Source organism: Panthera uncia (genome assembly GCF_023721935.1).
Source record: "Panthera uncia isolate 11264 chromosome E2 unlocalized genomic scaffold, Puncia_PCG_1.0 HiC_scaffold_20, whole genome shotgun sequence".
NCBI lineage: Eukaryota > Metazoa > Chordata > Mammalia > Carnivora > Felidae > Panthera > Panthera uncia.
In genome coordinates, this window is record NW_026057589.1 from 7,450,433 (window position 1) to 7,475,415 (window position 24,983).

General features: G+C 46.9%; 2 protein-coding genes across 3 annotated transcripts in view; both read right to left on the reverse strand.

The window, feature by feature from the left end:
* Nucleotides 1–2,159, reverse strand: part of ATP6V0D1 (ATPase H+ transporting V0 subunit d1) — a 39,276-nt gene extending 37,117 nt beyond the window's left edge. Inside the window, exon 1 of the mRNA XM_049622469.1 lies at nucleotides 1,937–2,159. Coding sequence (XP_049478426.1) covers nucleotides 1,937–2,066 — 130 coding nt within the window. The 5' untranslated portion in view covers nucleotides 2,067–2,159. The remainder of the gene's footprint in view (nucleotides 1–1,936) is intronic.
* Nucleotides 2,160–2,701: 542 nt separating this feature from the next.
* AGRP (agouti related neuropeptide) lies at nucleotides 2,702–5,256 on the reverse strand. 2 transcript variants are annotated; one of them, XM_049622414.1, is made up of 5 exons: nucleotides 4,818–5,256; nucleotides 3,880–3,976; nucleotides 3,627–3,759; nucleotides 3,349–3,434; nucleotides 2,702–3,129 (listed from the first exon to the last, which is right to left on the reverse strand). In XM_049622414.1, the coding sequence occupies exons 3-5, from the start codon at nucleotides 3,754–3,756 to the stop codon at nucleotides 2,947–2,949; spliced, it is 399 nt and encodes a 132-aa protein (XP_049478371.1). In that variant the 5' UTR covers nucleotides 3,757–3,759; nucleotides 3,880–3,976; nucleotides 4,818–5,256; the 3' UTR covers nucleotides 2,702–2,946. The 2 variants fall into 2 exon arrangements, with proteins under 2 accessions (XP_049478371.1, XP_049478372.1); XM_049622415.1 differs by lacking the exon at nucleotides 4,818–5,256 and having other exon boundaries at nucleotides 3,880–4,153.
* Between the last annotated feature and the right edge of the window lie 19,727 nt (nucleotides 5,257–24,983).

Here is a 24,983-nt window from a genome sequence, read left to right on the forward strand (position 1 = left end):
GTGGGAATCACTGGGTTTCATGGAGATGAGAAGGACACAGAGGGAATGGCAGGTGCAATGTAGTGGAAACAAGAGCTAGCATTTATCTAGCACATATTCTGTGCTTGTTGCTGGGCTTCATATTCACATGTAAAAGCTTGTTCACATGTAAAAGCTTATGAAATAGTTGATGATAATATACCAGATGAAGAATCTAAGGCCCAGAGGTGTTAAATAACTTGTCTAAGGTAATCCAGTAATTACCAGGGCTGGAATTCAAACTCAAATTTGTCCATCCCTGGGGTCCATCACAACATACGCACCAAGAGTCTCAGGGTGGAATGGCTTGTGTGAGGGAGAGGAGTATGTATGGAAGAGCAAGGGAATCCTTGAATGAGACCCTAAAGATCTAGATGGTATGCCACAAGGCAGGCCATGTGCTGAGCAGTGCTGCAGGAAGAATGCCCTAACACATTTATGGAGGATAATGGTGGAAGGGGCTGTTGGGAAGATGGGAACCCAATGCCCCCAGAAGCTCTACACAAAGAGGAAGGACAGGCAACAGCATGAGTGAGGAAAGCCTAGAAAAGAACAAGTTTGCCAAATGCCAGTTGGTAATCAATGGTGTTCACCTTCGGATTTAAGCAAAGAATGATCTCCTTCCAGTCCCAGCCAGTCCACAAAACTCACATTGAATGCCAACTGTATGTCAGGCCCTGCCCCTGGCAGCCTCCCTCATTTCTCCTCCTTTTCCCAGGGAGGAAAATCAGGTGGCTGGCAGGCCCCTACAACCCAGCACCTGAAGTGCTCTCCTCTCTGTCCCACCACCACTCTCAAAAGGGAGAGGAACAGCTTTTCTTGTATATTTATGTTAAAATCACAAAGTCCACAATTATTGTATTTTAATTTCAATAAGTTTTAAATTTTAAAGATATTTATTTTCACTTTGCTGGTCTAGTTTGCAAGATAAACAATAGCTGATTTTTAAAAATTGAATTGTCTTTTAACCTCAATAAGTTTTTGATGAGAAAATTGTCTCGGGATGGTAAATCATCTTCCCCCTCCAGCTATCAACCATGGGGCCAGCAGTACCTCTGCTCAAGGCTATCTCTTGAGGATCAGGAATGAGAACTTACATCCCAGCCACAATGCCCTTCACTATCACCTGGGAAAGTGGGGACTCAGGGACACTTCTAAATCAGTGAATCTAATGCAGCTGTGCCTTGGGGAATCAAAACCAGTTGAGAGCGGAAGAAAGGGGAACTCATCTTCCCATCATTCTTGTGCTTTTTAAAATTTTTGTTCCAAGAGCAACCTTCTTGCTGAGGAGGTGGGATTTATTAGCCAAATACAAGTATAGGAACTTGGAGGGTCACCTCTTGCTCCCCGAATCACTGCCTTCAGAAGACTCTGCACAGCCAGTGGTTCGGGGATGGGAGGAAACTCTCACTAGGTTGGCTCAGCGATTCCCCAGAAAGGCTCACCCCTCCGACCAGGACTAAGACACAGTGATCCAATATGCCTCGATGTATGTCAGGCGGGAAGTAGAGGACTTTTCCGCTTAGGTTTCCTAAACGTTGCCACGGGGCAGTTCTCTGGCCACCTCAGAGTAAAGAGGTTTGGATGGACACCTCTCGCATCGACCAACCACTCTCGAGAGACCCTCTTTTCCAAACTACACGGCAGGCATAAGGGGGAAGAGGCTGCCCCAAACGGAGGCTAACCACTGTTTTTCCTTTTTAAAGACTTGGTTGCGTTTGGGCCCGCGCGGAGCCACAGGTCGAGGCAGATTCCCTTCTGGGGCCCCCGCCATCAGCCCTTGGATTCCCAGCGAGACCTCTTAGGCCCTTCGAGAACCCCCGCCTCCGGCTTCCCCGCCCAGATCTCGGAACCCTGAGGCCTGGGCTAGTCTCCTTGCCGGCCTTTCAAGGCCCAGCCGTCCGGCCCCGCGGCTCACCCTCGAGCGTCTCGCACTGCACCAGGTTGAGGTAGTCCGCCTGGCTGAGCACCCCGGCCTTCAAGCCGCGCACCAGTCCCTCCAAGTAGCCATTGTCCACGTTGAAGTAAAGCTCCGGGAAGAACGACATGGCTGCGGCGCGGGCGGCGAGACCGGAGAACCCGGATCGGCCGGCAGACAGCACGATTCCAAGATCAGCTGACGCAGCGCCAGCAGCGGACTGTCAAGCAGGTCAGGTGACGAGCGAACGTATCACGTGACAACAACGGGGCGGAGCCCTAGTGGCGCCCGACTTCCGGGTGGTTTCATACGAATGCATTGCGCAAGTATGGGCCCTCTGGCGCCTGCGCGGCTAGGGTTGGCTTGCCTCTCGCGTCGGGGCTTGACCTGCTTGGAGTGTCGGAGGCCGGCCGCGTGGTGGCGCACGTGGCCGCGAGGATTCGAGTGGGCCCTCTAGCTTTCTAGTGGGCCCTCTAGGGTCTGGTAGACCTGACACTAAGGGGCAGGAGGAGTTAAGATGGGAGTGAGCGGTGGTTCTTATGCTTGGAAATATTCCAGACTGTTGAGTCAGTCTTATCCCGAAAGGAACTACGGTTGGCGGCGGGGGGAGAGGGCAGGCTTCACTGCGGTCGCACGTTCAGTTAGCTGCAAGCCGACCCTAGAGCCTAATGCTTACTGGCCAGCCTGGAGTTACAGCCCCTATGTGCACCGCGCGCTGCACCCGCATTTATTGTACAAGATTATGGAAGGCTGGAGCCCGGCCCTTTTCTGGCTCCCCAGCTGTGCCTGGCACCATGAAAGCATGCATGTAAGTGATTCAGATGATGGTAACCTAGACCCTGCGGTAGGTGTGTGTGTGTGGTTTCTTGGCTTGGCGGCAACCCCACCCCTGCTGTGACTTCCATGACCTCCCTCCTCCGACGGCCACGTTCGAAATAACGCCACAGCCTTGGGGTTGGTCCCAACCTTTATTCGCTACCCCTGTTCAGCCTCGACCCCATGTCGGCCCGCTAGGTACGGCTGCAGGGGATCGTGGCAGTACCCAGCTTGCGGCAATAGCAGAAGGCGTTGAAGAAACGGCAGTAGCATGTGGCACATGGGTCGCAACACGATACCTGGTGTCCCAGACAGGACTCCTGCAGCCTTACACAGCGTCGCGGGGAGCGTGGCTCGCGGCCCTCCGGATCTAGTACCTACAGGAGTTGGGGAGCAGGAATGTAGGCATGGGCCTCCAAAGGCAGGTGCAGGGATCTCACCTACCTCAGTCCAGGCTGGATGGCAGTGGAGCATGGAGAGAATGGTCTGCAGTATCACCTCAGGTGAGGGTGTCATGAGGTGGAGAGTGGGGATGATTGTTTGCCTGATGTCCCCTCCCAAGGTCTATGGCCTCACCCCTTTCCCTGAGCAATTACCTCTGTCAAGGCCTCAGCCTCCTGTAGCAGAGCTTCTATGGACTGTTCTGCGCTTGTCCGTTTCAGTGGAGGCTGCCGGCCCAGGCCTGGAATAGATGATGTGAGGCCAGAGCCCTGCCCGCCTCCCCGCACACACCCCCCCCCCCCCCCGCCATGCACAAAACACCCACCTCCCAGGTCTGGGATGGGAAAGGGGGAAGGAGGGCTCATACCAAGCAGGATAATTTGTGGCCAGAGATATCCAGGCTCCACCCAGCTCCACCCCTGCCCATACTGACCTGGCAGCTCTGGGAACAGGGCCTGGTCAGGCCTTCTGATGCCTTCCAGAGGGGCCAAGCCCCTCTGAGCTTCCTGCATAGGGGGAAGTGTCAGCAGCAGGGCCCAGCTCAGCAGCACTGCAGTCAGCATGACCTGACCATCAGGAAGACCCACCACTTAGTCCTTCCTCATCCTTGATGCACCCTCCAGGTGCCCTACCCCAGAGAGAGACCTCCCAAAGAGCAGGAGTCTCTGCCCAACCAGAGGACTTACCTCTGCTTGCTGGATCCTTGCCTGGAGAGTTTCTGGCCACCCTGAGCCCACAGCTTATATGTCAGGGTCTAATGAAGGCCCCACACGTGACTGCTGCCTGCAGCCAGGGCATGAAGGTGGGGGCATAGCTCAGGCCTCTCTCCCTACACCTGGGTTTTTGGGTGCTCTGTAAGAGGGGTGCCCAGCTCTAATTTTTGGTGAGGTCCCCACGTGCTAATCAAAGTTTGGGAACAAGAGAGGGTGCCCAGAACCCCCAAATTTCTGCAGGACAGGGACCTGGGTAGGGATGGGGAGGTTGGACAGGCTGGAGCCATTAGCAATAACAAGGCAGGCAGCCCTGAGAACTTAATTTAATTTGTGGCCCCGGAGATGCTCACTCAGACCCTGTGTGGCATGTTGTTTCCTTTGCTTCCAGGAATTTTGGTCAAGGGCATTGAAGAGGGTGATGGGCCAGTGGCCAGAGTGGGGTGCAGACCTAAACCCTGGGGTTTTTTGGAGGGAAAAAGGAGGGGAGAAGTCCACTTAGCCAAAACCAGGCCCTCCTGCCTCCATTCCTGGTCCTCCCCCCCCCCCACCCCCGTGTCCCTCCAAGCTTCTCCAAGACCCCCACCCTTGCTTCTTCTCCCAAACCCTTTTCCGCCTGGGGTTCCTGGAAGCCAAGGAGGCAGAACGGACTGTTCCCTGGGTGGGCGAGCAGCTTCAAAGTAAAAAGCTTTCAGGCCGCCTGTCTCATTAGTGCTAATGGCTGTTCCTTTCCGCCCTGCTTTGTCAGGCCTGTGCCCACGCCTGGTCTCATCAGCATGAGGCCAGGGTGAGGACTGCCGGTTTGTGAAGATGGTAGAACACAAAGGACCCCACCTGCCTCTGCTTTCCCTCTCCCCTCTGGAGGCCTCTAACATACACTTGCCCATCAGGGAAAGGGGTACAGGCTGAATCACCTTTAAGGCCTCACTGTACAAACAGCTGGTCTGGGCCAGTAGGAGGATGAAGAGGCTGTTGGGGTTTGCCATCTGGGTTCACGCAGGCTATTCTGCCCAGGATGAAGCCTGAGGAAGTCCTCCCAACAGCGGGTGTAAACCATATATTATCAGCTGACAGCCTTTGGCCTTCGGCACCAACAATCACTCTTGGGGTTTGGTTGCATGGGGAGGCACCCCTCTGCAGATGGTGGAGCTGTGGCAGCTCCTTTCACAGATGGGCACTGATGTCTATTCTGGGATCGGACTGGCACTGGGCTCACTTGTGGTTGACACAAGGTAACAGTCCTAGGAGCTCGGAGAGTCACATAATACTGCCCAGAGGGAGGAGGCTAGGAAGTAAGGGAAAGCCTCAATGAAGAGCTGGTCCCTGGATAATCCAGCAAAGGGCCAACCCTGTTTCTCCCCCTGACAATGCTACTGGCTATTTTGGTGACTCTGTCATAAAGTTGACCTGGTGTCGAGGCTTCCCTGGCAACGGACATTGACCTTTATTTCCCAGAGGCTACAGCTGGGCACAGTCGTCTACCCCAGGGCTTTCTCTTCTCAGAGTGGTATCAGGCACCAAGATCAGGCCCCCATCTTGGTGGGGCCACTTGGAGCTCAAGAAGGGCAACGCATGAAACATACCTGAAGCACATTCCCCAAACCTTGTCCCCTGGCCCCATCCTTGGAGATTGTGGCTGAAGAGCTGGTGGTGGGGAGCAGGGACTGCATGTGGATTTTGGAAAGGTGCCCTAGATGAGTTGAGGTAAGGGCTGTGAGCACTTGCCTGAGCCTGATCAGCATCCATGCTGAGAATAGTTCTTCCTGTTCCAGGGGGCAACAGGGGGAGGTTGGTCACCCCACCAAGGCCCTCAGTGTCTTTGCTCATCTATAGAGCGATGACTGTCTTCACCTGGATGTGTGCAGGTGAAGACATGGACGGTGATGGACAAGGACTGAAGCAATCCTAAGGGCATCCCAGGTCTCTAGTCAGGTCCAATGGGGGAGACAGTTGAGAAAAACAACCATCAAAACACAGTAGAATGATGAGAGAATTATAAGCATTGGACATTGGATGATGTTAAGGAATAATTGTTAATTTTTTTAGTTGTGATAATGGTATTGTGGTTACAATACCATTTTTTAAAGTACTATTATCTTTTAGAGAAACATAATGAACTATTTACTGATAAAATGTTATGAAATAATCAAAGGTAGGGGGAAATAGCAAGATACAATATAGATGAAACCAAATTTTTCACAAGTTGGTAATTTGTTGAAATTGGGTGATGAGTACATGGGCTTCGCTAACCTATTACTGTTGCCCTTGTGTATTAATTAAGAATAGGAAAAAATTAAGAATAGGAAATTAAGAATAGGAAAAAAGGGGGGGCACCTGGGTGGCTTAGTTAAGCATCCCACTTTGGCTCAGGTCATGATCTCACAGTTCGTGGGTTTGAGCCCCACGTCAGGCTCTGTGCTGGCAGCTCAGAGCCTGGAGCCTGTTTCAGATTCTGTATCTCCCTCTCTCTCTGCCCCTCCCCTGCTCATGCTCTGTCTCTCTCTGTCTCAAAAATAAATAAACGTTTTTAAAAAAATTTTTTTTAATTTTTTTTTTTTTTTTAATTAAAAAAGGGGCGCCTGGGTGGCTCAGTCAGTTAAGTGTCTTACTTTGGCTCAGGTCATGATCTCACAGTTCATGTGAATTCGAACCCCCCTGTGCTGACAGCTCAGAGCCTGGAGCCTGCTTTGGATTCCTTCTGCATCTCCCTCTCTCTCTCGGCCCCTCCCCTGCTCTCATTCTGTCTTTGTCTCTGTCTCTCTCAAAAATAAATAAACATTAAAAAAATTTTTTTATTAAAAACAAAGGGAATTATTTAAAATCCAGTGGGATAAATTTGTTGATAGAAGAATGCCCCAGGGGCATGTGGGACCAGGAAAGGCACCTACCCCAGCTGAGGGAGGGGCAGGAAGTTGGCTAGGGAAGGCTTTCTGGGACAGGAAACTTTACTCATTCATGAAGCTTGAGTAAGAATCGAGGAAGGAGCCAGGCAAGGGACAATATAAGTTTCCTGGACCCATAACTGGCACGTGGTTTACCAAGCTGCCTAGTTCTACAGCTTAACACTGGTACAGGCTTTGCTCCAAGACTGGCTCTGGCCTGATGAACCCCAGACTGATAAGCAGTCAGTAGACTCTCCCCTGGGGTCAGGGAGCCAGCTGAATCCCAGAGTTGATTCAATCAGTGAGTGAGTCAGCAGCCATCTATAGCCACCTCTACATTGTACTACTACTGTGAGTGCACACAGGCTCAGACCATAGCCACAGGAGCCTAGCAACCCTGTGCCACACAATTGGAATCCAGAGGAGGAGATCAACATTGGTTTATATCTTTCCCACACTGCCTTCATGCCTTCCAACACTGTCACCTGGCCCCCTCCGACCACCACTGAATTGACCCAAAACAATTCTGTGGGTTTCTTGTCATAGCTCTTTGTATATATCTATACCTATATCTAAAGTGAAATTTCCATTGTCTTATCAAATTTTATTTGTTTTTGCAAATTACCAATCTTTGGCTTGATTTATCAGATTTTGTTACAACTAAATTTCTGCCTTTCTCCTATTTTCTATTTTCCTTGGCTTTGTCCATCCTTACATTTATCTTTCCTTCTGATGAGCACAGTTGCCTACATCAATAGTCTGTAAAATGCCCCTTGGGAGCCCATTTCATATGTTAATAACTATAAACACTGTGTGGGTGATTTTATTTGTCAGGAACCGGCCTGATGTTCCCAGAACAATGCTTGTTGACAAAAAGTCCTTCAGAAATGTTCTAGGTGGTGAATTTGGGAGACCTGGTGGGATGCAAAGCCTGCTTGGTGAGGCTGGGGACCAAACATAGGAGACCTGTCTTCAGGGAGGAGAAAGAGGGGAATGTGGTTGCTATGTGCCAGAGTCCACGTTTAAGGACAAGGAGGGGGACTTGAACCCTGCCTTTCCTCTTTTTCCTCCTGTAAGGTAGTCCTCACCTCCAAGGGCACTGTCCTACTTTTTCCAGCAGGGGGCAGCAGAGCACCCACTGGGTCTCTCAATCCAACTTTTCTGGAAACCAGATCCTGCAGGACTTCCAAAAGGCAGAAGTTGCCTGGAGGCATCTTATCCTGGGAGGGGAATGAGGATGGATGGGGGTTTTTTCAGGCTGGTGTCTTGAGCCCTCAGCTGGAGGGGGTCCCACCATAATCAGGAGCTCCTAGAGGAGAGTCATGTTTGCTGCATGGAATGCTGAATGCTAGCACTTGCCATTCTCCCATTCATTCAAGAATTATTTATTGAGGGGCGCCTGGGTGGCTCAGTCGGTTGAGCACCGACTTCGGCTCAGGTCACGATCTCCCGGTCCGTGAGTTCCAGCCCCGCATCGGGCCCCTGTGCTGACAGCTCAGAGCCCGGAGCCTGTTTCAGATTCTGTGTCTCCCTCTCTCTGACCCTCCCCCATTCATGCTCTGTCTCTCTCTGTCTCAAAAATAAATAAACGTTAAAAAAAAAAAAATTAAAAAAAAAAAAAGAATTATTTATTGAGTGCATGCTACATGAAAGGCATATGACAAGGCTTTTAGACTTAAAGGCTAGGTCAGAGGCTGTGATGAACTGAAGCTCCTGATTCTGGGATCAGACAGGCTTTGTGGGCTTTCCTGTTGCCAGTGAAAGCGTAGGCTGGAGCCTCGCCAAGGGAGAGGAGAGCAAGGTGCAGGGACAGCTGGTGGACAGACTATAAGGGGACTCAGGCCCAGAGATACCCCTTCCCCTCCGGCCTTGCTCTAACCCTCTGTCCCTCTCCTCCTACAGTCCTCCCCTTCAGTGCTAGAAATGGGCCCTTTATTGGAGTCCTCAGAACAACTGAGCTGTGGGTGGGGTGTTTAGATGAAATTCCACAAAGACCCAGGGGTGCCATAGACAAATAAGCCCAGCCAGTCTGGTTCATAGAATGTGGCTTACAGTCTGGATGCTTAGGCCCCTCTGGTATGGCAAAGACCACCTTAAACTCCAACCCCAGTCCTCTCTTAAGACATCTACAACCCACAGTGTTCACTCCCAGATGCCTGGAGAGGTAGCCAGTCCTTCCTCCTGCCTGCCAGGTCCTGCTTTTCAGTGTGAAATATTCTGTTTTGGAGGTGTTGCAGCACTCTACATTCTGCCTCAGGGTGATTCCTCACTGTCAACATGTCCAAACAGGTAGATGGCAGCCTCCACACTCACAGGAAACCCACACAAAGTGGTGAGGAGCTTGTTCCATTCCGGGTAATGAGACAACCCCTGAATATTACAGGATCTCTGGGTAAGTGCAATTTGAGTCCCCACCAACCCTTTGCAGAAGCATGGCACTGTTGGGCTGGGGAGAAGGCACCCAAGACATCCCCTGCATTGTTTCTAATCTATTCCCATAGAAGGGAGCAACCCAACTCCCTGAGGATATTCAATGGCTCAGCTAAAGCCCCGGGAACAAAGGTGTTTTCACAACAGGAGCCACTGGGCTACCTAGAAATGACTCTTATCCTAGGAATTAACTCTTTCTGCTAAAGCTCCAAGAGCTCTCCAACATGCTCATCTCTGCCATTAGAGTTCTGTGCAGCTAAGAACAGAGACTGCAGGAATTCTGGTCATAGGCATGGAGATGCTGCCTAGGGCACTGGGTATGGGGTGAGCTGGTACCTGGCTTGACAGATTCAGGGTGAGAGCCCAGGTTCAGCTGGAGAAAGCAGTTGAGAGCTGCAGTGGCTCCCAGGCTTCCTGGACCCCTTCCTTTCTGCTGTTACCCCTTCCCATCCTTTCTGCCTCCAGCTGCAAAGAAGACCTGGGAGGTGGAGGTATAGAGCTGGGAGGGGGTTGAGTTCTGGAGAGAAATAGTCATCTGGGGACATTGGATGGAAAGATAACCTTGCAGCTTAAACCCCTGGAGCACAGCTCTTACCCAGGCACCAAGCCCAAGCCCAGTGTGGGAGAAGGAGCTCACAGGGTGCCCCTCCACCAGCAGCCCCTGGCCACATCCCAATTTTGTCCCTGTAGGCCCTAGTAAACTGTGTCCACTAAGCCCTAGGTAGAGGTCCTCCTCCCCAACTCTGGCCAAAGCCAAACTTTGTGTCAGGATCTGGCATAGAAGCAAATTTTCCTCCCTACCTTATCCCTTTACCTGCTTTAAGTTTATCCAATGCCCCACAGCAGAACTCCCATCCCATACATTTAACTCTCAGCAGAACATTGAAATACACATTCTCCCCATTTTAATAGATTAGGAAACAGGCTTACAGGTTAAGTGACTTAAGTTTTGATCATTTAGCTAAGAAGAGGCTGGCCTGTTTTCCATTCTTCCTTGCATGGCCCAGGGCATATTTTAGAGCTGAAGAAGAATGGGGTGTGTGTGTGTGTGTGTGTGTGTGTGTGTGCGCGTGCGCGTGCACGCGTACGCGCTGCATCCAAGAGTTTATCAGACATGCTGCCCTATGTGTCTCCCCACACACTTCTTGACAGTGGAAACGGTTCACCCACCCACAGGGCTCCCAGGAGCTGCACAAACAAAAACAAGCAGCTGCTCCACCCACGCTCAGCTCAGCCCCCATGAGGCTGTGGGCTCAGTTGGGTGCCAGAGCTGTGCTGAGTGTTCTTATGCTCTTGGACACATTTCTAAATCTATGAATCAAAGAAGAAATCACAAGGGAAACTAGAAAATGTTTCAAACTGAATGATGAAATACGATATGTCAAAACCTCTGGGATGCACATAGAACAATGCATATTTGTAAGTGTATATATTAGATGCATATGTGTAAGTGCATATATTAGAAAAGAAGAATGATGGGGCGCCTGGGTGGCTCAGTCAGTTAAGCATCCAACTTCAGCTCATGTCATGATCTTGTGGTTTGTGGGTGTGAGCCCCACATCGAGCTCTGTGCTGACAGCTCAGAGCCTGGAGCCTGCTTTGGATTCTGTGTCTTCCTCTCTCTCTGCCCCTCCCCCACTTGCTCTCTCTCTCTCTAAACAAATGAATAGGGGCGCCTGGGTGGCTCAGTCGGTTAAGCGTCCAACTTCGGCTCAGGTCATGATCTCGCGGTCCGTGAGTTCGAGCCCTGCGTTGGGCTCTGTGCTGACCGCTCAGAGCCTGGAGCCTGTTTCAGATTCTGTGTCTCCCTCTCTCTCTGACCCTCCCCCGTTCATGCTCTGTCTTTCTCTGTCTCAAAAATAAATAAAAATGTTAAAAAAAAAATTAAAAAAAAACAAATGAATAAACATTAAACAAAATTTAAAAAAAATAAAAGAAGAATGGTTGAAAATAAATTATGCAAACTTACTAAAGTGGTAGATAGTTCCAATAAATGGTGTTGGGGCAAGTGACTGTTTTACCTGTACCTTGAAGCCTTCACAAAAATTAATTTGAGATGGATCATAAGCATATTGTGAAGGTAAACCAGTAAAACTTCTAGAGAAAACATAGACTATTTTCATAACCTTGAAGTAGGCAAAGATTTCTTAAATAAGACACAAAGTGGGTGCCTGGCTGGCTCAGTTGGTAGAGTATGCAACTCTTGAACTTGGGGTCATGAGTTCAAGCCCCATGTTGGATGTGGGAGCCTACTTAAGAAAAATAAAATATTTAAAAAAAAACAAGACACAGAAAGCTCTAAACATCAAAGGTTAATAAATTAGACTTCATTAATTTTAATGAAGAACTTCTGGGGGCTCCTGGGTGACTCAGCCTGTTAAGCATCTGACTCTTGGTTTTGGCTCAGGTCATAATCTCACTGTTCATGAGTTTGAGCCCCACATTGGGCTCTGTGCTGATGGCACAGAGCCTGCTTGGGATCCTCTCTCTCCCTTTCTCTCTGCCCTTCCCCAGTCACTCGCTCTCTCTCTCTCTCTCTCTCTGAAAATAAATAAATTTTAAAATAAATAAAATTAAGAACTTCTGGTTATTAATTAAAGATATTTAAGGGGCACCTGGATGGTTCAGCCGGTTAAGCGTCTGACTCAGTTTCGGCTCAGGTCATGATCTCACGGTTTCATGAGTTTGAGGCTCTGTGCTGACAGTGTGGAACCTGCATGGGATTCTCTCTCTCTTTCTCTCTCTCTCTCCCTGCCCCTCCCCTGCTTGCTTGCTCTCTCTCTCAAATATAAATAAACATTTTTTAAAAGATTAAAAAATAAAACAACAACGAGATATTATACCCTAATTATATTGGCTAAAACTTAAGACAATGACAAAACTAAATGTTGGTGAGGATATGCAGTAACTAGAACTGGTAAGAGGTAAGCTGGAAAACTGCAGTGTTTCCTATAACTACTACACCTGATCTATGACCCAGCAAGTTCACTCTTTGGTACAAACCCAGGAAAACTGACTGTGATTTCTACTAAAATGCATGTATAGAATGTTCTCGGCAACTTTATTCATGATACCTAAAAACTGGAAACAATCCAAATATCCAACACCAGGAAGATAGATAATGGTATATTCATACAGAGGAAAATTGCACAGCAATAAAAAGAGAATGAGCTGCTGTACATAACAAGGATGAATCTCCCAGATGTAATATTGGATGAAAGACACCAGCCACAGAGGAGAGAATGTGGTTATGATTCCATTTATATGACGTTCTAAACCAGGCAAAACTGTAAAAGTGGTGACAGAACTCTGAACAGTGGTTAATTCTGGGAGTATTTTCGACCAAAGGAGAGGAATGAGGAAGATACCTGCAGTGCTGGAAATGTGTTGTGTCTTTGTCTGGGGGTAGTTACACAGGTGTCCTTTTCACTAGGGGATATTCCCTGACTTTAGACTTTACAGGATCCTTATTCTTTCTCTTAAAAAAAATTTAATGTTTATTTCTTTTTGTGAGAGAGAGAGAGACAGAGTGCAAGTGGGGGAGGGGCAGAGAGAGAGGAAGACACAGAACCTGATGCAGGGCTCAAACCCATGAACCTCGAGTTCATGATTTGAGCTGAAGTCAGATGCTCAACCGAATGAGCCACCTGGGCGCCCCAATTCTTATTCATTCTTGAACATTTCTCATTGCACCTCTCCTCAAAGCAACTCTTATGTCATTTGAAAAAGTGCTTCAGACCATAGACCAAAGATCATCTTTTTGAGGTGGTGGCCGTGGGTGCCAGGAGAAAAAGGGTACCTGCTGTCTGGGTCAGTGGCATTGAACACAGATGCTTCTCCAGCTTGCTATCCTTTTATGTGCTTGTGTCGTCTCTTGTGACAATTTTCTTCTTCCCTGTTTCTAGGGGTTATCTTCACGATGTGGACTTGAAGGATTTGCATAGTTTCACAATGTTGTACTTCTTTTTTGTCTGTAGGTTATTTCTCCAGGAGAAAAGGCAGTGATTTCTGAAAATTTATATAAATGTGAAGAAAAGCAGGTGTTGTTTATGGTACAAAATAAAAATAGTGAAAGGGGGGAGAAAACAGACAGTACCAGTGAGATATCAGTAGTAATGAACAGAAAGCTTGTTTCAAATTGTCTTAAATTATAAAAATAATGTATTGGCTCATATAATTGAAAAAATCCAGGAGGCTGGTTTCAGGTGAGGTTTGATACCAGACCTCTTGGTTATATAAGGACTTGGTATGGCCGACTCAGCTGGTTGCCTTCCTAATAGCTATTCTCCTTTCCTCCCAAAAGAAGCCCAGTTTTGTTTGGGGCAGTGCCTAGTTAAACAGACTAACTTCCTCAGATTCCCTAAGTGTTCACGGTGTCCCTGGGACACAGTGTGACCCATGAAACTTATGTTAAGGGCTTCTGGGAAAGTTTTGCTTCCCCAGCAGAAGTGTCTCCCTTTTCTGCTTCTTTTCCTTTCGACTTCCTGCCCAGAATGTGAATATAATACTTAGAACTGTAGCAGCCAACTCGTGACCATAAGACAGCAATTTTGAGAACGGACTAAGTTGCTAAGGATGGCAGGCGAGAAAAGTAGACCATGCCTTCCTGGAAATGTAAACCAATTATACCAACCCTGGTCTGCCCACCTCCTGACATTTTCTTGCATGAGACAAACATGAAACAAATATTTGTTTAAGCTATTCTTAGGTTCTCTTACTTGCAGCTAAACACATTCCCAAACTGATATCTTCATTTTCTTTGTATCCCGTGTCCACATTTTTGGTGGTAAATGCTTCATTCTAAGACTTGTTTCCCCTGTGGACCCAAACTGGCTTTTCAGGAGTCTCTGAGGCCTCTTGCTTCCTCAATCACATCCTACAGGAGAGAGTCACCTTTGTTCCAGAATTCCCTGGTCCTGGCTCTGGAAGTCCTGCTGGCATCTAGTGCTGAAGGCTGTGGCTGGAGCACTCACGGTGAGTTCTTCTTATCTTCCTTTGACCTTTGCTGAACGCTTACAGGCCCTGAGCATCCCCAAGGTCAGCTTGTGACTTCCACAGAAGTTCTGATCTCCGGAGACCTTGCCCCTGGAGAGGCCCTGAGGATAGAGTGGGTCACATGAGCCAGCACCTTCTGCCAAAGTCAGGGTCAAATATCTACCCTTGGGAGCCAGGTTTGGCTTTTGGTTTAGGCAGGTGTTGACTTTGGGCAAATTCCCAGCCCAGAAAAAAAATGACTTTTGGTGTGGAATCTCGTTCTTCCTCAGCATAGCCTTGAAAGTCATGTGCTTAGGGTGCTTTGTTGGCAGGATAGCAATTGGGCGATATTCGATATTCAAGGAGTTGAGAGAGGTTTAAGTTGCAGAGGCATCTGAGTATTGTCACAGTCTTATCTGAGGTCACATGCTTGTAAGTGGCAGAGCCAAGTGGTGTCTGACATTCCAGTGCCCCCCAGCCATGATGCTAAGACACAATGACACTTGGGGTCAATTTTGTTTTTAACACAGATTCACTTTAATCACGTTACAAGCACACAATGCTTTGTGGAATTTCTTCAATTCCACAAAAAAAATATGCCTCCTCCCATTTTCCCTGAAGCAATGGCTCCTAGACCTCTCTTTTATTGTCACCCTTTTTTTCAAAAACACAGGTATAGAAAATCAGTTCTCTATTTCAACATTGGCAAGGTACAGGAGGAGACTAAAAGCCACACTTGGACTCAGGTACTGGGGAAATGTGGAGTGCGGGCTTGGTCTGCAAGGGGAAGTCATCGACACCAGGCAGATATGCAAGCCCGGAGCTTCAGCTTAATGCAGGTTGTCGTGTTCCTGAAGAAATTATGAAATTTGGAAGTTTTGGGTTTGGAGCGAACAGCTAAGAAAGAATTCTTGAGATGTTTTTGGTGCAAAAAGGTGATTTTATTATAGCGTGGAGACAGGACCCATGGACATAAAGAGCTGCACTGTGATTGTGAGGAGTGACTAATTATATACTGTTTAATTAGTGGGGGTTAGGGATAGCATAAGTCTCTAAGGAATAAGGGAGCAAGGTTTTCAGGACCTTGAGGGGCTAGCTGTTGTTAAGATAAGGTTACTTTTAGTTTTTAATAAAACATAAACATTGGGGCGTCTGGGTGACTCAGTTGTTCAGCTCAGGTCGTGATCTCATGGCTTGTGAGTTCAAGCCCTACATTGGCCTTTGTGCTGTCAGCAAGGAGCCTGCTTCAGATCCTCTGTGTCCCTCTCTCTCTGCCCCTCCTCGGCTAGCATGCTCTCTTTCAAAAATAAAACCTTAAAAAACAAACAAACAAAAAAACCCACTAAGGCACTAAGGCAGCCATGAGTTCCTTGAAGGTCATGCTCTGCAATTTCAGGTATCTATCAGTGGGCTGCCAGCTGTAAGGATTTCATTTAAGCTACATTTCTCCTGCCTTTGCTTTCCTCATCATACCACTTCCAGTGTAATTGGATAGAACCTTTGCCATTGTGGTTCTAGCCTGAAGGGCTTCGCGAAAAGGAGCAATTCCTTCTTTCTGCAGTCCTGGTGGGTTTCCTGGAGAAGACAGTATTTAGAAGTTGTTTCTAAAGGTAGAGGGAACTTCCAAAAAGGATGAAAATAGGGAGTGACTTCTATCTAGCACAGCTTTTGCATAGTTGTTTGCTGCATGAATGCTAACAGGCCCTGCAGTTTCCAGCCTTACAAGCCCTTGACCACAATCAGCCTCTAGCCTCACTTGAGATACTCACTTCCTGGTTCCAGGCTCGAGGTACTCAGCCCACTTGTGCCCTGCAGTTTCTTCTTCCTGGAAACTAAGGAACAGCTGAAGGAGTCCCAAGAATCCTTCCAAGTCCTCCCAGCCATCCTGGGCTGGGGCCTATTCCCTGGGATTGGCAGAGGGAACCCCCAGCTGCTGGGGTCTTCCCCTTAACTCCGGAAGGTGGAACAGCAAGGAGAAGGGAGGATTCTGTCACCCCTGGGGTGACAGAATCCTCCCCAGGCTATCTCTATTTTTCAGGAAGGGTAAGCCAACCAGCGTGGCTACCTGGGTGCCACACTTGGCTGGTCAGGATGTGGGAGGCAGCACTTTGCTTCTCTCTTCTCAACTACATTACCATCCAATTTCAACATCACAAATAGTGCCACAACCTCAAATTATGGACCCCCTGATGTGATACAATAATCACCAATGTCGTATTCTTGCCAAAAATATTTAACATGAATCTAATCTTGAAGAAACAATCTGATAAATCCAAACTATGTTGCTGTAAAACCAGCCTGAACTCCTATGAAAAGTAATCAAACAAAAAAGACTGAGTGTGGGACAGAGAATATTTTTTATATTAATAAACTAAAAAAAGACCTAACAACCAAATGCAGTGTGTGAAGCTTACCTCCTGAACTAACACAAACATGCTAAAAAGACACCCTTGAGACCAGTGGGGATGACAATACTCAATTTCTTTTGATTTGCTTAGATGTGATAATGGCACTGTAATTGTGTATAATGGTGACACTTAGAGCCAGATAATTCTCCTGGGAGTTTAGCAGCACTTCCAGCTCCTGCCCACTAGGTGTCAGGAGCACAGCACCCTCTCAGTTGGAACACGCAGAACGGTCTGAGAAAATGGTTTGGAATTAGGTGGTATTGACAGTTGCATCACGTCAAGAATATATGAAAGCACACTGGACTGTACACTTGAAAATGGTTAAAAGGGTGAATTTTATGTTATGTTTATTTTCTCTCAATAAAAAATATAATTTATTCCTATCAAAATAACACCAGCGTTCTTCCAGAGTAGAACATACAACCCTAAAATTTGTATGGAACCAGAAAAGACCCCGAGTAGCCAAAGCAATCTTGAAAAAGAAAACCAAATCAGGAGGCATCACAATCCCGGACTTCAAGCTGTATTACAAAGCTGTAATCATCAAGACAGCATGGTACTGGCACAAGAACAGACACTCAGATCAATGGAACAGAATAGAGAACCCAGAAATGAACCCACAAACGTATGGCTAACTAATCTTTGACAAAGCAGGAAAGAATATTCAGTGGAGTAAAGACAGTATCTTCAGCAAATGGTGCTGGGAAACTGGACGCCGACATGCAGAAAAATGAAACTGGCCCACTTTCTTACACCATACATAAAAATAAACTCAAAATGGATGAAAGACCTAAATGTAAGACAGGAAGCCATCAAAATCCTCAAGAAGAAAGCAGGCAAAAACCTCTTTGATCTTGGCCGCAGTGACTTTTTTTTTTTAATGTTTATTTATTTTTCAGGGAGAGAGAGAGACAGAGTGTGAGCAGGTGAAGGGTAGAGAGAGAGAGGGAGACACAGAATCTGAAGCAGGCTCCATCCAGGCTCAAGGCTGTCAGCAGAGAGCCTGATGTGGGGCTTGAACTCACAAACTGTGAGATCATGACCTGAGCCAAAGTCGGATGCTTAACCAGCTGAGCCACCGAGGCGCCCCCTGGCCATAGCAACTTCTTACTCAACACGTCTCCAGAGCCAAGGGAATCAAAAGCAAAAATGAGCTATAGGGACCTCATCAAAATAAAAATCTTCTGCACAGTGAAGGAAACAATCAGCAAAACTAAAAGCAACCGACGGAAGGGGAGAAGATATTCACAAACAACATATCAGATAAAGGGTTAGTATCCAAAATCTATAAAGAATTTATCCAGCTCAATACCCAAAAAAACAAATAATCCAGTGAAGAAATGGGCAAAATACACAAATAGACACTTCTCCCAGGAAGACATCCAGATGGCCAACCAACACATGAAAAAATGCTCAACATCACTCATCATCGGGGAAACCAAATTAAAACCACAATAAGATACCATTTCACACCTGTCAGAATGGCTAACATTAACAACTCAGGCAACAACAGATGTTGGCGAGGATGCAGAGAAAGAGGATCTCTTGTGCCCTACTGGTGGGAATGCAAACTGAGGCAGCCACTCTGGAAAACAGTATGAAGGTTCCTCAAAAAATTAAAAATAGAACTACCCTACGATGCAGCAATTGCACTACTAGGTATTTATCCAAGGGACACAGGTATGCTCTTTCAAAGGGGCACGTGCACCCCAATGTTTATAGCAGCACTATCAACAATAGCCAAAGTATGGGAAGAGCCCAAATGTCCACTGATGGATGCATGGATAAAGAAAATGTGGTATGTGTATATGTGTGTGTGTGTGTGTGTGTGTATCTATATATATAGATATACCCACAATGGAGTATTACTCGGCAATCAAAAAGAATGAAATCTTGCCATTTGTAACTATGTAGATGGAACTAGAGGGTGTTGTGCTAAGAGAAATTAGTCAGAGAAAGACAAATATGATATGACTTCACTCATATGAGGACTTTAAGACACAGAACAGATGAACACAAGGGAAAGGAAGGGAAGCAAAACTAATATAAAAACAGGGAGGGGGACAAAACATAAGAGACTCTTAAATATGGAGAACAAACAGAGGGTTACTGGAGGGGTTGTGGGAGGGGGGATGGGTTAAATGGGTAAAGGGAATTACGGAATCTACCCCTGAAATCATTGTTGCACTATATGCTAACTAACTTGGATGTAAATTAAAAAATAATAATAAAATTAAATTAAAAAAACATATATAATTTTTAAATGTCTCCATTTGATGTTGTTAAATATCCCTTGGGGGACAGAATTCCACCAGCCGAGAACTATTGGTGCAGACAGGACACTGCTTTTAAGGGGATGGGGGGAGATGCAGGCTGAAGGATTTGGGAAGGGAATGTCTTATTTGTAACTTACTTTCAAAGAGCGAATGTGACAAAATGTTAACCACTGGTGAAACTAGGTGAGAGGTGTGTGGGTTGTTGCTTTCACTATTCTGTCAACTCTCTGTAGATTTAAAATTGTTCAAAGCCAAAAGACAATTCAGTTTCATGATTTCTGTTTATGACATCCCAAGGGACCCGCAATAGGTACCAATTGTGCAACCTCCTTTCAGATGTGATCATTGTTAAGTACGTACATGAGTAGAGTTGCTTAGTCCTTAATCCTTCAAGGGAAGACTCTTTCCTTATCTCTCACGCCCCTTCCTCTCTCTGTCCCTTTGTCTCTCTCTTTCTCTCCTGCCCTATCCCACTCCAAGACTGCCTTAAACATACTGGCCCCGTGGTACCCACTGACCTGTGGAGAGAAAGGCATCCTATCCTATGGCCCATCATCCACACCCAGACTGGGTGCGGATGATGGGCTATGTCAATTCCTTTGCGGTGAGTATTCTCCCCTGTGATGACTTTAAAACATGGTCACAAAATTCTCTAGCACTTGTCCCATTAAGAGACAGGGTCTCTGTCCCTCTCCTTAGATATGAACTCTACGACTGCTTAACCAATAGAATATAGTGGAAATGGTATTGTATACATTCCAGATCCAGACCTTAAAAGCCTAACATCTGCCATTTCCCGTCTCTTTTGAGACACTTGCTCTTGGAGCCCAACCACCATGCTCTAAGGAAGTCCAGGCCACCCTATGGAGAGGCATGCGTGGAGAAAAGCAGCATATAGCAGCAACTTGAAAGCCATTTGAGTGAGTCATCTTGGATGTAGATCCTCTGTCCCCAGCTGAGGCTGTGTGGGGCAGAGATGAGCTGTCTCCACTGAGCTCTGCCTATTTTGCGGATTTGAGAGCAAACTACATGATTGCTGCCATCTTAAGTCACTCATTTTTGGCGTGGTTTGTTTGCAGTGATAGGTAACTGATGTATCCCTGCTCCCCCCCACCCCCAGCTGAGGGCCGTAGGCTTGGAAGGCAGGAAATGGGCCAGCTCTTTATCCCTGGAGCTGAGACCCAGGTCAGCATTTATTCCTTCAACAAGTGTTTGTTGAGTGTCTACCAAGTGCTAGACACTGTTCTGCGGACTGAGGAGTTAGCAGTGAATGAGATAGACCCTGGCGGGGGGGCGGGGGGGGGGTAGTGGAGAGAACTGTCTTCCTGGGGGAGGTTATTTCTAAGCTGAGACCTGTCTAAGGAAAAGGAGTTAGCCATGCACAAGAAGCCAGGAAAGGGGAGATGTGCTAGTTGTGGGTGAGGCTGCCAGATTTGGCAAATAAAAAATAAAAATTTAACACCCAGTTAAACGTGAACTTCAGATAAACAATGAATACTATTTTTGGATATACATATACCCCATGCAACATTGGGGACATACTTATATTAAGTTATTCATACATATCTGAAATTCAAATTAACTGGGAGTCCTGCATTTTATCTGGAACCATAGCTCTAGGGCAGAAAAGAGAGAAAAACTCATGGTATTTCAAGAGACAGTTCAGAAAGCTGGATGCAGCACAGTGGCAAACAGGGCATGGTATCAGAAGCAAAGGAGCAGGGTCATAAATGGTCAGCTTGCCAGGTCCATTTTGAATTTCGTCCTGAAGCAATGAGGAGCTGTGAGAAGGTTTAGAGCAGGAGAGTGACACAATCAGATTTGTGTGTTGGAACCATACCCTGGGCTACCAAATGGAGGGGATGGGGGAACCTGTAGTCAGGGGGATCAGGAGAAGGAGTCTTTTGCCCTGCAAGGTTCACACTCTGCACTGTAACTACAAGGCTATAAGAATGTTCAACTAATCCCCACTTTACATTTTTCTTTTCTATAAGTGTTTTAAGCTGTAAGTTTCCCCTTAACTACTGCTTCAGTATATCTCAAAAGTTTTGATAGTTTTTAGTTTTACCATTCCATTCAGAATATTTTCTAATTTCCCTTAAAATGTCTCCTTTGACCTATGAATCCTTCATATGTGTGTTGTATAATTTCCAAATATATAAGATGTTTCTGTATATTTCATTGTTATTTATTTTCCTTCCATGGTAGTCAGAGAACATATTCTCTACATTCTTTAAATTTTATTAATATTGTTTGACGGGTGAACATATGGTCTATCTTGATGAAGTTGACACATTTGCTGGAAAAGAATGTGGGTGCTACTGCTGTTGAGTTTAGTGTTCTGTAAATGTCAGCTACAGTCAGGGTAGTTGACAATGTTCTTCTGGTCTTCTAAGCATTTTCTTTTCTTTTTTTCATTTTATTTATTTGAGAGAGAGAGAGCATGCATGCACACATGCATGAGCGGAGGAAGGTTAGAGGGAGAGTGAGAATCTCAAGCAGGCTCCACGCTCAGCATGGAGCCCAACATGAGGCTCGATCCCACAACCCTTAGATCATGACCTGAGCCGAAACCAAGAGTCAGACACTCAGTGGACTGAGCCACCCAGATGCCCTACAAGCATTTTCTCATTACTCAGTCCAGCTATTTTATCCACCAATGGGTATGGAGTGTACAAGTCTTCAGTGACTATAATATTTTAGTCTAGTTCTTCCCTTTCTTGTCAGTTTTTTCTTCAACTATTTTGAAGCTCTGTTACTAGATACATACACATATATGATTATTATGACTTCCTGAAGCGTGGATCCTTTTATCCATATGGATTTCCCTCCTTAGCTTGGGTAACAGCCATTCTCCTGAAGTTTACTTTTCTGTGAATATAGCCTCTGCAGCTTTCCTACACTCACTGGTAGCTTGGCATATCTTTATCCAGATGTTTACTTTCTTATTTATCCTAAATCAAGCCTGGCCAGGGCCAGATAGCACAAGTAATCTACATAAACAGGTGGCTCAAACACCAATATCACCTAACGCTGTCACACTAATGGCTCTCACTCAGCTCACAGCCATACATTATGTGGGGTACCCAGCAAATGAGAGAGAGAGAAAGCCCAGGCTTGGCTTGAGGATGCTTTGTCTTGATGTGAAAGGGACAAGCTTAAAATTGACTGTTCTTGCACTCCAGCCCCAGCTGTGGGGGAAAGTCTTTCCAATGGACAAAAGTTTGAGCAATGCACCTTGTCATTTGGAGGTGAAAGCAGGGGGTCCTATTTCATGGGCCTAAGATCTGTGTCATCACACCAAGCTTTCTTCTCAAAAAGTGTCCCTAGTTATGCTGTTGCTGTCTTGAAATTCATTGTAATTTTGGTTGTTGTTGTTTTTTATTTATTTTTGAGAGAGAGAGAGACAGAGAGAACAGGGGAGGGGCAGAGAGAGGGGGGTACAGAAGATCTGAAGCAGGCTCTGTGCTGACAGCAGAGAGCCCAAGATGGGGCTTGAACTCACAAATTGTGAGATCATGACCTGAGCAGAAGCTGGACGCTTAACCGACTGAGACACCCAGGCGCCCCCATCATAATTTTGAACAAGTTGCTCTGCATTTTTATTTTGCATTGAATCCTACAAAATATGTCCTGGGCAAAAGGTTCCAAGACCAGTACAGAATAGAGGACACTCAGAAGACAAGACTTCCTTGACTTGCGTGTGCCATGCTACCTGTGTGTGTGTTGGTGTGTGTGTGCATGTGTGTGGTACATATTAAGTATTCAAAAATGGTATCTATTGTTACTGTGTGTTATTGATGATGATGATGATGATGATGATGATGGTAAGTTATTGGACTCCTCTAGTAATGTTTCTCAAACTTCATTTAAGCCCGGTTAATTCATGATCTGCAAGCCATCCTTCTGTTTCACTGACTCATTTGCAAAGCAGTTTTTATTTAAGCGGTGCCTTTGACAACCCTTAGGAACTTACCACGAATATACACCTAACCTTTCAAACACCCACTGACATTGCACACCTACATCAGATGTTACCCCATTCATCAAGTTGCATCAACAGTCCCTAAAATCCCACCCCCTTCACCCCAGCTGCCACAGATTCTCTCAAAGTTGACATGGACATGCACACACACACACTCAGGTCATCTGACTGTGTGGGTGACATCTGCACAGTTCCCCTCCTGTTCAGCATGAAAACCTCCTGCCAGGGACAGCTGATATGAAGGCTGCTTAATGTGCAGGTGGCAGACTCTATAATTTGCATTTGAAAATTTTTTTAATTATTGCAAATTAGAAAGTATGTGCACGTGTAATTTCTGGTGGCTAGGAAGGATGAGAAGGCTTGGCATCTTGAAAGCACATTAGCAAGGAAACAAAGGTGACTTTATGCTTTTGTGGAGTCTAGGGGTTGGGGATGTTGTAAGCTCTGCAAACATCCTGTGTTGAGCCTCGGGGGTGCAGGGCCCTGATTTAATAAGGGTGGCCAGCATCAAGGGAAAATATAGCAATTCTACCGCTCCACATGGTGCAACAAATCTGGCATTTTAGATAAGAAAAGCCAGAACTAGAGGGGGTGGGGGTGAAAGACGATGTCACCTGCTCCTCTCACGTTTCCTGCAAAAAATCCCCGCAGAGACTCCTGGCTCAGTGAGTCACTGGCTTTGCAAGCCAAGAGAGGTGGAAAGTAGACTCCAGGAAATATGCAAGAGGAATCTTGGGGAAGTTTTCAGCTTTAGTGTGAAACTGTCGAGCCTCTCTACTCTTGTGGGAACCGGAGGAGGAAAACAAGAGTGCGAGTGGCGGGAGAAATAGCAAGGAACTAGACAGAGCTCGGGTGAGACCTTGTGCCTGTGGGCACTTTGGAATAACGGAGATGGCACAGACTCAGCAAATTATCCGGGCAGCTTCAGAGAGGGAGAAAACACCCCCATGTTCCAAGGCCTTTCAGAATGCCACAGATATTTACAAAGCATCCATCCAGCTCCTGGGCTTGGAGTGGTGAATGAGGCACCACAGTCCCTGGCCCTTCAGAGCTTCCAGCCATTAAGCAAGCCATCCCACAAACTGTGCCAAGTGACAAGGAAGAAACTTCAGGGGCGTGAGGCCACGTGGGGATCCTACAAGGCTTCTTGACACCTCGGGCAGACACAAAAAAAGGACAGGCTAAATTGCAGGCAAGGGCCCAGGATAGAGAGAGCAGGGCTGTTTGGAAGAAGTGAGAGGGGAACAGTTTGGGAACAGAGCCACAAGAAAAGCCTGGATTGGTCCTTTCTCTTTTCCCATTGTGGGTAATCTGTTTGCTACAGAATTTGGGGGGTGGGGTGCATCTTCTAAGTGCCAGGCAACCTATTTGGCACTTTCTGTTTATTTATAGAGCAATTTAATTCACCAGTGTTTACTGAGCTCCCTGAACAAATAACCTGGACCCAGCCATGGGGTTGGCAGAGAGCACAGCAAGGGCAAAGGCCCAGAGGTGGGACCCCCCCCCCCACCTCCTCAAAGCATCTCAGGGAAAAATCCGTCCCTTGGGTCTGCAGTAGGGTAAAGGAGCCAAGGTCCAAAGGCACAAGGAGCTGATCTTCAGACTTTGTCATTTGGGGAGCAGGATGAGTCCTAGAGGGATCCGTGCTCTAAGAAGCCAAGGCTGGGTGGAGGAGGTCCCGCCTCAGCACATTCTCTTCTGTGTGACGTTGGAGATAATTAACCCTGGGACCTTAACAGCTGTCACCACCACCCTTCAGGAATTTGGGCCCTCCCTGCATGACATTTAGGCCACACTCCTTCCACACAACTCTGGGGGAGAAAGGAATCTCATTAAAAATTTTCAGCAGATGTGCTGGCCCAGAGTCACCTGCACACCAGTCCCCTTGCTTGGACGGTCTCTACCGGTACCCTGGGCTCTCAGGGGCCCAGGCTGATGGCTGCCTTCCTCCCAGGCCACGAACCTACTGATTCTCTGCCCATTAAATTCCTATGGGCTCTCAAGGGTCCTGACTCAGCTCACAATGGCATCTGGGGGAACAGGGGAGCCCCAGAGGGAAAGGTAAGAACCTTGGGTTCCATCCCAGCCTGACCACTGGTTCACAATGGTGCACTCGATAACTTTT